We start from the raw sequence: 16,390 nt of genomic DNA on the forward strand, positions 1-16,390 counted from the left end.
AGCCGCAGAATTTTGACTGCTAATCTAAAGGCATATGGTGTCACATGACAGTAAGTCCACGAGAAAAAGGACTAAACTAGCATTTAAAGACTGCTGAAAATGATAGAGAAAAAGCTTCTTTTGGACCTGGTATTGATGTATTATAGTTAATGGCAGCATTTTATAAATTTAAATGGATTATTGATCACAAAAAATTCAAATTACTCTGAACTATGTTTTTCTTACTTGCTGTATGTCTAACTAGTATAATTTTCAATGGATTTAATTCAAGTTTTGCACAATATTAATATAAATATAGTTTTCATTGCACGTAAGGATTTTTTAATTGGGTTTACTGGTTTTGAGTAATCTTTGAAAATGTAACATATTATAAGTCATTTCTTAAAAAAATTTAAAAACACTACCATTTTTTTAAGAAATTAAAAAAAAAAAAAAAAAAAAATACTACATGCAAGGAAAACTACATTCATGAGGTTAAGAAAATTCAAAATGGAATCAAATTTGGGTAATTTTTTTATAATTTACGAATACAGCAAGTTATGGATAATTTAAAAAATACATTATAAACATTACATAAGTTATAAGAGCTAATTTTTAAAATTTTTGCATTTTTAACTTGATAAAATAAAGATTAAAATATTTACAATAAGATAAAGAAAATGTGTGTTAAGTTTATCACAATTGTTGCAAAATTCATTAAAAAAATTTATCCTTTTTTTACTAGCTTCTACTGTGTTGAACCTTAAACGCAGAAATATTGGAAGCATCTTCTTCGTTTTCTCTTATGTATTTGATTGGTTGAATTTAACTTTGGTATATTTTTGCATTGTAAGACATTTGGGATAATCAGGCCCCATTTATTTACACACCGCCCTGAATCATCCATTAATACTTAACATCATTTAAATAACAGGCAGTGGTTTCTTTTTTTAAAAAAAAATGTGGAAATCTAAATATTGTACCTGTTTGATTACTGAAGGAAACATAAAAGAGTTGAAAAACGGTTTTTAGAAACACTTCTCAATTTCATCAGCTAATCAAACTGTTTTCTTAATTTCATTTCGCTTTTCTCAACAGTGATACAACTGATTTTGATTGCATTTTTGTCTCATCCTGGCTTAGTTTCCAAAGCATAACGATTATATTATTTTGCTTTATATATATATATATATATATATATATATATATATATATATATATATATATATATATATATATATATATATATATATATATATATATATATATCAAAAGTTTAGACTCACTTGTATTTATTTCAAAACTTTCAAAAATAGTTAAATATTTCTGACCTAAACATATAATTTATCAAACATAAACATCAACAAACTTCGTAAAACGCTGTTTCCTTTAAAACTGTTCATTATTTTTTTCATTTTGTATCTATTCTGTAGTTGAATGCGGAATGAACGAAAGTACATGTAAATACCTATTCTAAAAAAAAAAAATTATTTATTTAAAAAAATTTATTAATTTTTTGTTTATAAGCAATTTTCTTTTAATATTTTGCAAGGTTCATTATGATATAAGTTCATGTACATAACACATTTAAAATATTGATATAATAGCCTTCATTTGACAGAATAACTGGTATATATTAAAAACAAAAGTTAACATTATTTTATGCAATTTTTTACAGTATTGTGGATCAAAAACCAAAAACAAGAGTCAAAACACGTGCAAATATTATTGCAGTTCATGGAAAAGGCTATTCAAGTAGATAAATTGCCTCTAAAACTAATGTTTCCTAGACCACTCTTGTCAGAACTTTGCAAACAAAGAAAAAAACTGGCCAAAATAAGAGCCTCCAACGATCAGGGAGACCTAGAATAACGTCCAAACGTTAGAATAAGTTTATCTGAATTTAAAGTAAGCGGCAGCGGACTCAAACAACACTAGAAATCCGTGAGGAATTGGATGCTACTAGGCAGAAAACTTAGTCAGTAGCCATTGTACAACGTCGACCTCGTGACTATGATTTAAAAGGTTGTATAGCTGCTAGAAAACCTCTTTTGAAAAAACAGAACATACTTAAATGAGCAAAAAACATGTTAACTGGTCTTTAGAACAGTAGTCAAATGTTTCGTTTACTGACAAGTCAAAAGTTTAGTTGTTTGGAAGCAAACGAGGGCAGTATGTTCGTCATTTAATTGGTGAACGTATGACAAATCAATGTTTACTACCAACTCTGAAGCATGGTGGAGGTTCAGTCATGGTTTGAGGATGTTTTGCCAGTGACAAAGTTGGAGATCTTGAAAGAATAGAGGGAATTATGGATAAAAAATGTCACAGAATATTGCAGCGTTACGCTTTTGCATCTGGACATGGTTGGTCAAGGATTTGTTTTTCAGCAAGATAACGATCCGAAACATTAATCGAAATTGTGTAGAAACTACATTGCATCAAAAGAAAAGAAAAAAAAGTACTGATATACATGGATGGGCCCCCTCAATCCCAAGATATTAATTATATTGAGCTATCGTGGGATTAACTCGATAGAAATGTTAGAAAAATGCGATGTATCAATCAAAACAAACTTTGGGAATCTACTTAGTTGCTGGAACCAGATCTCAATTAGAACATTGCAAAAACTAATAGAAATAATGCCGACAATATCCGCTGCTGTGACTTAGGCTAAAGGAGGATCTTTCGAAGACTACAAGATTAGACGAAAGTCATAAGCTATACATAAATTTATAGTTCTTACCGCATAAGTGTACCTATAATTATCAAAATGAAGTTAATTTGTTGTGATTTTCAGTTTAAAAACCTTGTTATTTGTTCATTTTTAAAAATTCAAGAGTGAGTCTGAACTTTTGACAATGAAGTGGAAAATGTAGGGGAAACATTAAAAAAATTACAGACTAATGAAAAAAGAGAAGAAAAACATTATTTAAAAATATATATACTAAAAAAAAGAGATATAATTTCTTCATCAGCTCACACGATTATATCCGCAAAAATGAGTGCTTTCTAACATTGTATCAACATAGCCATAGCGAAATATATCAATACAATAGTGTGAGAAGCAATAAAAAGAAATTTTGAAACAAAACAGAATAGAACACATTAAGTAATAAATATCACGTAATATATGTATATATATTTTTAATTTTGCGAAGTAATAAATATCACGTTTTTTATCTTGGTTTTTAAAACATCTGCCCTTGATTTTGTAGTTCTATGAGGTTGTAGCCTTACATCAATTAATCATTTGTAAACTCGAGATTCTAATTCTTAAGCCAAAGTTAATGATTTAATTTTTTTTAATAAATAAAATCAGAATAATAGATATTCAGTTTTAACTCCTTCGAAATCGCCTTGATCGATGACTGACTAAGGTCTAAGGATTAAAAGATCAGTTTCTATTTTCCAACTGACGCATCTTTAAGCCTGGTTGTTCATGCGAATGATTATTTTGTTAAAGACTCTGCTTTTTTCCAGTCAAATCCCTCCAAGTGAATGGAGTTTCACAGCCGTGAAATTTAATTCAAGCACCTTGTATTTAATATTAGTTTTTTTTTTTAATCGAAATAATTGATAGGGATATTATTTTCCTTTATTTTTTCTAAGATACTTTGATCAATGCATAGATATTTCATGCATAGATCTTATGCATAGTTATTTCATGCTTTACAGCTATCTTTATAGGCAGTGAGAATTGCTGTAGGACATAAACTTGCTATTCATTTTTTCAGTCCACATGATGCACAACATTGCAACCTAAAGTGACTAGCATCACATAACTTCATGACTTTGACCACATGGCAGTATGTCGACTGATCATAGCAGTCTTCTTCTTCTGATGCTGTAAAAATAACATGCAATACTTTGTTTCAATTCTTCTAAATCACGGGCCATGAAAAGGCTACAGATAGTACTTAGACCTTGTGTTGATACCTAGTTTATAAATTGGAGTCTTAAAAGAACAAAAAGTTCATAAAGCAAAGTTTTTAATGGAAGAGACCTCTTCCATTGTTTTGATTTTATTTCAGATTTAAAATAAATTTTACAAAGAACATTAGTGTTACGTTAATGTCTTTTTCATGTACACTGGTGGACAAAATTAAGAGATGGAAGACATTTTCCCAAATATCTCAAAAAATACTGAATATAAATAAATGAAATTTGGTATGGATATAGCTTATTCCGTGATAATAAAGTATGTAAAACAAAAATGAAAGTGCCATTCACTGGCAAGACCTATTGCCAATAAATCCAATGTAGTCTGAACTTAAGGATAAAAGATGACAATAAAAGTGAGCCTTGTACAGTGTGTGTTGCCTTTGGTATGCTGTATGGTCACCCCTGACAGACAGACAGCATGCACAACGAGTATGCATACTGTTAATAAGGGAGTTAAGGAGGACTTGTGGAGGACCCTCCCATTCTTCCACCAGAGAAATTTTTAACTCCAGAATGGAACTGGGGGGAGATTGGCGCATCGCAATAGCTCTCCCAAGAGCATCCCAAGCATGTTCAATAGGATTCAGATCTGGGAATTTGGCTGGCCAATCCATTCGCTGAATATCCTCTCTTTCCAGATACTCATCAACCATGAGAGCCCTATGTGGTCGCGCATTGTCGTCCATAAAAATGAACTCAGGGCCAACAGCGCCCCTGAAAAGACGCACATATGGCTCTAGGACGACCTCTTGCCTGTATCTCTCGGCATTCACGGAACCATTGTCAAACACATGGAGCGGTGTGCGGGTATCTTGCATGTACGAATGAATGTGCGAAAATGCTTTCCATCTCTTAATTTTGTCCACCAGTGTAGGTCACAGAACCACGTTTGACATTGGGGACAAGCAATACCTATGTTCTTTCATTTATAATGATCAACATTTTTATCTTTGTCCTGAATCATTCAAAATTGGCTCAATATCCTGAAGAGATCCAGCGTCCGATATATTAGACAAGATTTGTATCATTTAAAAAAAAAAAATCTTTCTGTTCATATGCCTTTACAAAGCGATTGTCTTTGTAAAAATATAATTAGTTTTATTCTCGTTGATCGCAGTTTTTAATTACAATTAAAAATTACGAGAAAGTTTAGAAATCCGATTCTAGTATCCTTTAAACATATATTAGGGGGACCGGAAAGTAATGTCGTTTCGGAGCATTAAATATTCGTTTGTCTTAAAAACCAATTCTTTTATTTTTATCCATTTTGATTCATTTTCGATTCGGCATTGAAAGGTTGTTATTAACGAGGGCGAATACATTATTGTTTAAAAATAAAATCTTGATAATGCGCCGAAACGACACTACTTTCCGGTCTCCCTAATATAATGTCTTATTTTTCGAATCCTATGAATTTTGTTTCATGAAATACACTAAAAAAGTATCCAACTATATCTAAAATATGCTGAAAATTAAAATGCATAATTATTTCATGCAATGATTGAAAACAATAAAAAATAATTAACTTTAATTAATTAAAATTAATTTTGAATATTTTTATCGTATTTTATAAGTTTAATCTCTTCTAAGCTTCGTATTTATAACTAAAAATCACATTTTCTATCATTATTTAGAGTTCGGATCGGATATGAATATAGGTTTTACACGAACATTACTAATATTGACGTGTCAGTGTGGCCGAGAGGTCAGAGTCGTCGTCCTGGAAAGACTGAGATTCAGGGTTCGATCCGCAGAACTATAAGAAAATATAAAACTCCAAAATAAGCTTTTATTTATTATTTATGTTTCTTCTAGAAGTTTCTAGAATGTTCTAGCATATCATTTCCTGTTCCTATCACTTCCTGTTATTATTCCTATAAAAGACTGAGTGTCTCAAGCCGAGGCCCCAGTTACTTTGTTCACGTTACTTTGTAAGTGTTGAATAAAGCTCTCGTACTTTATAGACTAAGTCCTATTTATTCTACGTGACAATATTACGATGTCCAGATTTTGCCCCATTGCACCTAGAGGCTCACTCTATTAAATATAGGACCTATATAGGCTGAGTCATGATTACAGGAAATTTTCAGTTTTAAAGCCATCTAGAAATATTGCTAAATATACACTGGTTATCATAAATTAAGGAAAAATCACAAAAATAGCGATAACTCTTTCAAAAGTAAGCCAAACCGTGCAAAATTTGCATATGTTGTCCACTAAGAGTAGCTGAGTAAAATTGCAATATGCAAATTAGTGGCGCTGCACTCGGCTTACGTCATCTGCCTGGAGCATAAAAGTCCAAGTTTGAGAGAAAGCACACAAATTTTACTGTGATTGCGACATTGAAAATCTGAGATAGCCAATTCGTAATAATGACCTCTAGGCATCATTTGCCTGAAGAACTACGATGGAGAGCCATCGGGAGACTAGAGGCAGGGCAGAGTCAATCAGAAGTGGCCAGATGGCTAAATGTGAGTCCATCTGTGGTTCATAGACTTTGGAGGCAATTTCAAACCACAGATTCGGCATCTAGGAGGTTCAGTCAAGGACGGCCAACTGTTACGACCAGTGCCGATGACCGATATTTGACATTAAGTGCACGCAGGAATAGAACCGCTACTCCGACACATCTTAGATCCTCTCTTGCTGCAGCCACCGGAAGGTTGGTGTCAACGTCAACTGTGCGCAGAAGGCTCCACGAAGGTGGTCTGTATGCGAGACGACCAGCCATTTGCGTGCCGCTCACATCACGCCATAGGAGAGACCGTTTGCAGTGGGCCCGACAACATGTCCACTGGACGTCAGATCAATGGAGGCCTGTTCTCTTTACGGATGAGTCCAGGTTTAGTCTAGAAAGTGACAGTAGACGTTATTTGATATGGAGAGAACCTGGGACCCGTTATCATCCATCAAACATCCGTGAAAGAGATGCATACGGAAGAGGCAGTGTCTGTGTTTGGGGAGGCATATCCTTAGGAGGGCGCACATACCTCCATGTCTTTCCAAGGGGAACCGTGAATGCTCAGGTTTATCGAGACAACATCCTTGATGCTTATGTGCGCCCATATGCCGGGGCAATTGGTGATTGCTTCCTGTTACAGGACGATAACGCAAGACCACACAGAGCTCGCATTGTTGATGATTATCTTCAACAGGAAACAATTACTCGCATGGAGTGGCCAGCTCGATCCCCGGACTTGAATCCTATCGAGCACGTTTGGGATGCTCTAGGGAGGCGTGTATCTGCCATCAATCCGCCCCCTCAGACCCTTGCCACGCTTGCAACTGCTTTACAAGAGCAATGGCTCTCACTTCCTATTGAACTGATAGACCGCATAATTGAAAGCATCACACATCGCTGTTTGTGCTGTATTGCTTCTAGAGGCAATCATATTCCATATTAAAGGTACTTTTTCTATTGCAAACCGATACTTCCAATTTGTTTATTTTATACATGTGCTAATTTCTATACTACTATTAATGTCTGATAATTTCTTTTTATGTTGTTTAATACCTTACTATGTGTTGTATATTGTGGGTAAGTTTCATAAAATTCCATGTGTAATTTCTTGAGTTATCGCGATTTTTGTGAATTTTCCTTAATTTATGATAACCAGTGTAGATTGATAATGGCCTTTTAACCCATATTTAGCCAAGATTCTCGAATATTGATCCTATGACGACCCGAGTTACAGGTTACAATCTTACTAGGGAATTTTTACGTATGACTGACTATAGTTAAAGTATTGAGCTATCATGATTAAGGACTAGGATTCAATCCTCACAGTGGTTACTTAAAGCTCACCCAGCTTTAAATCGATGGTTACTAGCATGTCTGGGGAGTTAAACAGGCATTCTGCGCAGTGTTGAAAACTTTACCAAAATCATGCCGTTAGTCACGAAATTGTGAAGGCCCACAACGGGCTGTTGCGGGAATGCTATTAATATTGCACATACCGAATGGAACCAAATACGTTTCAATTGTAGTTACATTTCTGCTTAAATATTTGATTATATCTAAGTCTATTGAAGCTAACCTTTGGGAGACAGCTGGTACAACAAGCCTAACTGTCTCTTTTTTTGTTTTGTTATAAGAGTATTTAATATATGAGAGACGTGTGATGTTGTGTTGAAAGAGATATGTATATTTTAGATAAAACAAATATGGCATCACAAATTAATACTTTTTTTAAATACTTTAAAAAAATGCCTTAGGGTACAACTGTTGTAGCTGCCGTCTCCAAGATATTTGTACCAGTAACTCTTAGGTTATTTTTATTAGTCTAAACTTATTTTAGAGAAATTTTGGCGAGTAATTATTAGTTCATTAAGACAAATTGTTGAATGAGAATGTCTTACCATCGGTGCATGGTGTTCGACCACAAATGGAAGAAGAAAGAGGAGGCGGTCCTTTGCAAGCATTACTAGGAGCAGCTTCCTGAGTATTGTGCCACAAGCACTGAACCCTTCTACTTCGAAAGCCTTTATTTCCGCACGTGGCTGTACACTGTAAAAAAAATAGTTTTGTATTTCTATAACAATTTTATTTCATCAGATAAACCCTAGTTAAATAATTAACTAACCTTTTTAAGCTCAATAATGTACTATTGAGATAAAAAATTACTTGGAATGGTGAAACAAAATATATCAGTTAGTCAAAATTTTACAAAATACTCTCCTTACTTCATTTCTTTATATGTACCAAAACATGACTTTAAAAAATCGTTTTTGAGAATGCCATTCAACATTCGTCGCGAATTTTCTTTTATTAATCGAATCAATGGACTCAAACGGATACCGTTAATAGGAAATTTCAATTTCGAGAGTAAGAAAAGCTCAAACAGAGCCATATCTGAAGAACACGGTGCTTGTAGGGACGTGAGTGTTGAATGTTTTACCAAAAATTGAACGAATAATAAATAACTTCAGTGCAGGGTGTAGGAAGGCGCGATGCGAAACTCAAGAGGAAACAAAACTTTCGACGAATTGCTTCACACTAACTTCACAAAACATTCAAATAGAATCTTCTTTAACCATTCTGACCAGTGAGTAGGTACACAATACTGCGACAATTAAAGAAAACAATAAATATTACTTTGATTTTTGAGTGACTTTGATGTAGTATTTTCGGTCTTTTTTAATTTTTATTCCCCCCCCCTTTTTAAGAGCTATTTGATTGTCTGTTAAGTTGTTCCCGTAACCAAAGCTAAGATCCTGGTTTCATTGCTGGTAATAATGTGTTTTTTTAAAATAATTGTCGAATGAAAAAATCTCTCGTGCTATTTGAACTCGTTTTTTTTTTTGTAATAAATTCAAAGTTTTTGAAACAACTCGAGATGCGATGCATCGAAACCCTAAATCTTTTAAAATTGATTTTACAGCCGTCGTTAAACAACCGACATGTTCAATTTCGAAGCTTTTTAATTTTGAATCCAATCCAGAAGACAAGGGAACTCTTAGATCAAATATTGGGATAAATTTGTCTTCATGGACGACTTTTTGATGGACTTGCATCTGTGTTTCATTGAGAGGAAAACTTCCCACTGTTAGCCTGACTGCAAAGGGGCTCTAACTCATGATCTACCACTGAGGATACTTTACGTCAGCACTGTGGTCGGTGCAAGCTGGGTGCGGAATTCGTATGGACCAGCCATCTCTGGGATTCGAACCCGGTTCACCTCATTGGAAAGCAAACGCTATATCCGCTGAGTCACCAAGGCTCTGATCTCACTAGTATAGAATTTTCTTACTAGAAAATATTTATGTATGTTTTAGGTAAATGCTGTTTGTAATATTGCAGTATTTTGTTACCTCAGACCAATGCCCAGCTTTCCAGTATCCCTTGCAATTGGTGTTAAAACATTCTCTTTTCCTGCGTGGTCGCTTTCTGTTGTCGCAATGACTCGGAGTAACTGTTCTGCTTGCAACGGCGCATAAAACGCTTCTTTTCTGATAAGCTGTATTCCAGGACAAGCAATTTTTTGTACTGCACTAAAAATACATTTACAATATAGTCGTTTTTTTATTAACATATAAATATTATGTTTTTGCATCCAATTAAACTTAGTTCAACTGTAAAAACTTAACATAGCTTAGGCTATAATCCAGAGTGGAACACTATCGTACCGCTAATGCTATGAATGCATGAATAATTAAGCAATTTTGGCTACTATGATGTGAAACGGTGTTTGCAGATCTCTAGACATGTGACGTCCCGCATGTTTACATGCGCAAGCATTGTTATAGTCGAGAATATTTCGTAGTTATCACACCGCGAAAAAGATATTAATTAAGCCTAAATTTTAATTTTAATATTTTACAAATAACGCAGACTTCTTAGTGGGCCAATGAAAAAAAAATCAAAGCAGCTGAAAAAAAATAATAAATCAAAATAAAAGTCTTACACGCACACACAAGACATTTTTTTTGTAACAGCATACATATAGGGTAAACCAACCAGTGAAGGAACACTACCCAGTGAAGGAACATTTCATATATATTGATTAAAAATAAGAATTTGAAAGTTTTTTTTTAGATTGATTGGTAACAATAGCTTACTGCCAAACAATAGGAAGTCATCTAGCAATATTTTGGATTACCTGGTCAAATAGACTTCTCTGGAAAAATTTTTGAATCTGTTATTATCTCTGCAACACCTTGTTTCATTGAAAAAATTATAAGGTGATTGTTTGTATTTATATGTTTGAAGTGGAATTAATTGCATGTAGTAGTCTTATTTTTCTCACTGTGAAAAAGAAAATTCAAAATATAGTTATTGAAGTTACGTTTTATTTTTTTTAAAGCACCATAGCATAATCAAGTACTGAGATAAGGGGGTGTTCCTTCACTGGATCACCAAACGATGAAAAACCAGTGAAGGAACAAGTGTTTCTTTATTGGGTTCATTTCCCAGTTAATGAAAATAAAAGAAATTTTTTAATTTTCTTGTACGTTTAGTCATATTATACATCAAAATTCCGTTTAAAAGACAAAAAACAACTTCTAACCAGTGAAGAAACAGGCATGTTCCTTCACTGGGAATAACAGTAATGTTTGAAATAAGATTTTACATGACAGTAATTTTGACATGATAAGTAATTCTGCTATATAGAGGACAACCAAAATTTTGTTAAAAATTGTATGAATAATTCCTGAAATAATTTCAGTTCAAAATGTTAATTTAATAGCTAAATTTATGAAGAAATTATAATTTATATTTATTAATGGGGTGTGTAGTTTCATCAAATGTTAGGCAACTTAATAAACTATGTTTACAAATCGAAAACTAATTAAATATAATCATAAAAATTTGAATAGAACAATTTTTCGCTGGCTTTTGCACCAAGAACTCCTAATATGCTATCATTATAGGATATCAACGTGATTATATAATTCATAAAAACGACTTTACAATGTTAGAATTTAGAAGCAAGCTCCTCAACAAAAAACAGAATTAAACATAAACGATACTCAATTTCTTCAGAAGCTTGAGAGGAAAATCCCTCAAAATATGTTGCAAATTTTTAACACAGCATTGACTGAAGAGTCTAATATCGAAAATATCCAAGAGCCTGTACTTTTTTCTATATGGAAGAAGTACGTATTAAAAGAAGACCACTTGGTTAACTCAAACTTAGGAACTGAAGCTAGTATTGATAATGAATGCATTTTAAATATCGAATTTTAAATGAGTCCTCAAGCTGATCCTCTCTTAGTTGAAAAAAGAAATGATTCTAGAAGTAAAATCAGTACTTCTGAAGATCCTCTAGATATAAGTCAACAAGAGATGGATTTGCCTCAAACTTCAAGACACCTTTCCCCCGTCTATTTTCGAGAAAGGCATTCTAGAAATGTTGCTGAAAAATCAGAAGTTTGGAAGAACCATTTACATTGGCCAAATATTGATGATAAAAAGAAAGGTCAAATAAGAAGAAAAGCGAATAAATTACTTTTTGCACTAATTTCAGAGAAATGGCAAAAATTTCACGAGGCTGAAAGATCTAAAAAAAGTTTAAACAAGAGAACATGGAAAAGAAAAAGAAAGAAAAAATACTTAAAAAAGAAAAAAAGCTTCAAGAAATAAGAGGAAAAAGAGCAAACAAAAAGGTGATAAAATAATAATGATAATAAACAGCATCGGATGACATAATGATTTAGATTTGACTGTCAAATTATAAGAAAGAATGATTTTCTTTTATTTATTTTGTATTTAACATCACTTTAATTTCTAGTTCATGATTACAGAAAAAAGTTTGCATTTTACAAGTACTTGTATGTTATAATTTCACAAATAGTCTTGTTTTTATATATTTGTACGCCTAAAAAATTCATAAAGAGCATTAAAAAATAACCAAAATTAAGTGTTCCTTTACTGGGCAATTTTGTGTTCCTTCACTGGGTAGAGCCGTTCCTTCACTGGGTCTTCTTACTACTTGTTATTTGAACCTCCAAAACTTTAAAACAATATTATGTAAGTTCTCTGCAATTTTTTTGCATAGTTTGCAATTAGTAACAAATATGTTGACACTGTCATTTAACTGAAATTACGAATTTTGAAATTAATATGATTTTTTAAAAGGCAAGCGAAGCTTAAGTGTTCCTTCACTGGTTAGTTTACCCTACCAGACTACTTTTTAAAATTGCAAACTAAAAAAAATTTTCTTCTCTACTTAAATGTAAAAAATGAAAATTTATTGCAAAAAATATTTTAAAAAAAGTGCTATTTTTTATTTCAGAATTACTTTGGTTAGAAGAGATAGTTTTAAAATAGTTTTAAGTATAATTCTATTAATATGGAACAACTCATAATAATTTCAAATCAATGCAGAAAAATGAAAAATTTTATAGTATTGCTGCATTAAAAATATAAGCATTATCAATTAATTAATATTCCCTCATTCCAATATATAACATAATTAAAATTTGTAATTGAGTTTAAGATTTTTGTAGTCAAAGGATTTAAAAAAAGGGTAAAGTAGTAATTTTAAGGGATGATCCCTCAATTCATCACTTAAAATTTCCATGGTATAATTAATGCTGTTGATTGGAATTGATTCAAATCACATGAAAGAGACGAATCAATAATTATGAAATTACTCAAGTCCTTCCTGTAAGATTTGTTTTTGTATTTGCTTAATATAATAAATTAGCAAATGACCCTCGAATTCACTACCATAAAAATTTGATAATATAGTATTGTTTATTGAGATTCTCCTCCTCTGCGAATAAACACTATCGATAAGCGTAAAAAATTGTAGATATGACTTAACAATAAATAAATTATGACTAAAACAAATATTTGTTTTTCTGCGAGATTAAAATATAAAAATCATGACTATAGCGTTGTACTCTCGAAAAGCCTCAGAAACGTTAAGGCTCTTCAGAAAATAAGTTCTTAGTCGAAATGTCGACATGTCGAAATTCCGTAACTATAAAAGTATCTAAAATGAGAGGTATTGAATAATCCAAATAAAACAATCTCTTAACACCTCTAATTATCAACCGCCACCCCTTGAATGCTATCACATCATAAAATTGCTAGTAACCACATTATTTAGCGGTAACTGTGTAAATATTGAGCTATATCTTTAAATCTTTTAAGTTGTTAAATGACCGTTGAAAGAACTACAAGAACATAGGGTTAAGTAGTTGATTTACCTCTGACCAATTCCCAGTGATCCATTCTGGACAAGGTTCTAATTGGCAATAGCGAATAGTTGCAGGTTCAGGTAGGCCACCTTCTAGACACAACCCTTTCAGTACAGTTCGTGTTGTGTTGTTCATGACTTTAACCCGACACTCAGATGTGCGGACCTGTTTATGTAAGAAAAAAAAGTATATAATTTTTTACATGATTTTAGGAAACAATTGAAATGAAGCTTATTATGGGATATATTAAGTTGTTCGGAAAATAATTTCAAGTCCTTTTTTTTATGAAAATGAAAAGGTTTTTTTTTTAATAGTGAATTAGTATTTTTTGAATCACATATTGCTATCTTTCTGGCAGTAGCGTGATTCGACGAGCATAAAATTTTGTTTTTTTTGCGACAAAAAAACTGATTTAGATGATATTTTACCTCCTTATTATTTGAATAAAGCCTTCACTGTCGAAATTTTTTTCTAAAGACCTCAATATTGTTGAAGACAATCCATTTCTCGTCCCCAGTGACGATGTGCTTCAAAAATAGATAATTTTCTTGACGTATGAGAAGCAAATCACGGACGTCAACACGACGGCAGGAATTTCTTTCTGTAAGAACATTAAGGGGTCGAGGTTTAAGATTAAACCTTAGGCTTAAAGATCATGGGCGGTCGAATTCAATAAGTTTAATGTGTCAGCGATCACACGGGCTGTTAGTCGCTAGTTTGCATCAATTAATGCTTTATTGTGTCTTTGTCACGGCGAAAGACCGAAATCTGTGGTTGTTGACTTTCACCGGTGAATGTCGACAAACACCAAATACATCGGTGAAAGATCGAATATTTCATTACATTCTTGTACATTCGGACCCTCACCGGTGTATGTCGACAATCACAGATATGCTTTGGTGAATGTCCGAAATATTTATTACATTCGATTTGATATGAATTTATTCATGGATTCGATATTTTAACCCTACACTGATGTTTTTTTAAGGTTAAGTGCCACTGCCCGGTATACCCTACACTGATGTTTTTTTAAGGTTAAGTGCCACTGCCCGGTATACATTTGCCCGGTATACCCTGCACTGATGTTTTTTTAAGGTTAAGTGCCATTGCTCGGTATATATTTTCCCGATACTCCAAACACTGATGTTTCTTCTAATCTATCGTCAGTAAGTATTAAAATATAGAATAAATATAAATATATCAAATAAATATAATAATATTAACGAATAAATTAATATAAAATTGGATATAACAAATATTTCGGACATTCACCAAAGCGACTATGTGATTGTTGTCATTCTCCGGTGAGAGTCAGAAATAAGGGTAATTAGCAAATATTTCGGACATACACCAAGCGACTACGTGAATGTTGACATTCACCTGTGAATGTCGACATTCTCCAGATTTCGGTGTTTCACCGTAACATCTTCATAAGCTTCAAAATGTTTTATTGTTATTATACACAGTTTCAATTACTGATTCCATTGGGAATTTTCTCGTCAGTTACCATTACAACTTCATCTGCGATTTTAAAGTTTAATTCTAATCTAATTTTTGGTTACAATTAAAATTCATTAATTTTTTTTCGCCAAAGGGATTATTTAGTAATAATGCGAAACGTTAATTCGTATGTTTTAAAATTTTGCTTTCTTCATAATGATCGCACATATTTACTGGACAAAGTTATTAGTAAATCTTATTATAAAAGAAAGTATATATAATATATTATTTAATAATTGTAAGATGGATAGTAAGGTAGATACAGTTTCAAATATGTTTATCATAAAACGTTGCGTAATAAGGTAATGTGATGGGATTATTTTATAATAAAGAACATTTTTTTTTAAAGTTTTAAGCCTTTAATTCGGAATAATAATCAAGATAATCTGGATAATAATCAAGATAATCTGGATAATAATCAAGATAAAATCTGGACTTTCCTTACATGTCATGTGGTTTTCTAGCCAATAAGAATGTACTGACTACTGTGAGAAACGATTTTCGAAATGTATTTTTTTATTATTTTTTTTTTTTTTTTGTGTTATATAGAGAAACAGTTTTGATGTCTTTCGGAGAACAAAAAGTGAAAAAAAAATTTTTTGAATACTTGTCATGCTTTTGGAACTATGAATGCTTTTTTTTTTTTTGAATTTCAGCTAAATATTTTTATCAAATCGACCCAAACACCAAATTGAGTTTTCGTAAACAATTTAAAGGGTGTAACTTGAATCTAAACATCTAACACAAAACAAGTGTGAAAAGTTCGCATCATACTTGAATTAAATGCTTTTCAAAAAACAATGTTGGACACTTAGGATGTGGTCAGTACAGTAACTTGTTTACAATACAGTACGAGTTGTTGTATTTTACTCTATTGTACATCTACTGAAACAAAAGCTTACCGTAAGCATATATATGTATGTCTTTAGTTGAGCGAGGAGGATAATTGTAGTTTAATTTTTAAATCTCTGTGAACTTTTTTAAGTGATTTTATAATGTACGATTTCTATCTGCTTCGTTATTGTTATATAAGCCCAGTTGAAATTCGATATCCTAGCCGAAAACCGCGTATGTTTGATTTACAAACTGATTTCATTTTCAGATACATTCGAAAGTACTGTTTCTAACTTTATATCATAAAAATATAACTTTGCTGACTCTTAAGTGTATTTTATCTTAAATAAAAATTTTAATCTTACTGAATCTAAAAAATGGCGGCAGCTGCTTTACGCCAAGTATTATAAAAGAACATTCAGTTCATGAAGTGAAGTCCAAGAACAATGAATTCATGGTGCTTCCCTACACTACTTTGGTGTAA

General features: G+C 32.3%; 1 protein-coding gene across 1 annotated transcript in view; it reads right to left on the reverse strand.

The window, feature by feature from the left end:
* Positions 1-2,915: 2,915 nt before the first annotated feature.
* LOC107449716 (protein madd-4) overlaps positions 2,916-16,390 on the reverse strand; it is a 130,328-nt gene continuing 116,853 nt past the window's right edge. Inside the window, exons 17-20 of the mRNA XM_087163990.1 lie at positions 13,582-13,737; positions 9,736-9,915; positions 8,284-8,431; positions 2,916-3,826 (exon numbers count right to left, since the gene is read on the reverse strand). Of these exons, the coding sequence (XP_087020116.1) occupies positions 3,705-3,826; positions 8,284-8,431; positions 9,736-9,915; positions 13,582-13,737 (606 nt within the window). The 3' untranslated portion in view covers positions 2,916-3,704. The remainder of the gene's footprint in view (positions 3,827-8,283; positions 8,432-9,735; positions 9,916-13,581; positions 13,738-16,390) is intronic.

Source organism: Parasteatoda tepidariorum, chromosome 5 (genome assembly GCF_982258835.1).
Source record: "Parasteatoda tepidariorum strain Cologne lab strain chromosome 5, Ptep-v5.0, whole genome shotgun sequence".
In the NCBI taxonomy this organism is placed as follows: Eukaryota; Metazoa; Arthropoda; class Arachnida; order Araneae; family Theridiidae; genus Parasteatoda; species Parasteatoda tepidariorum.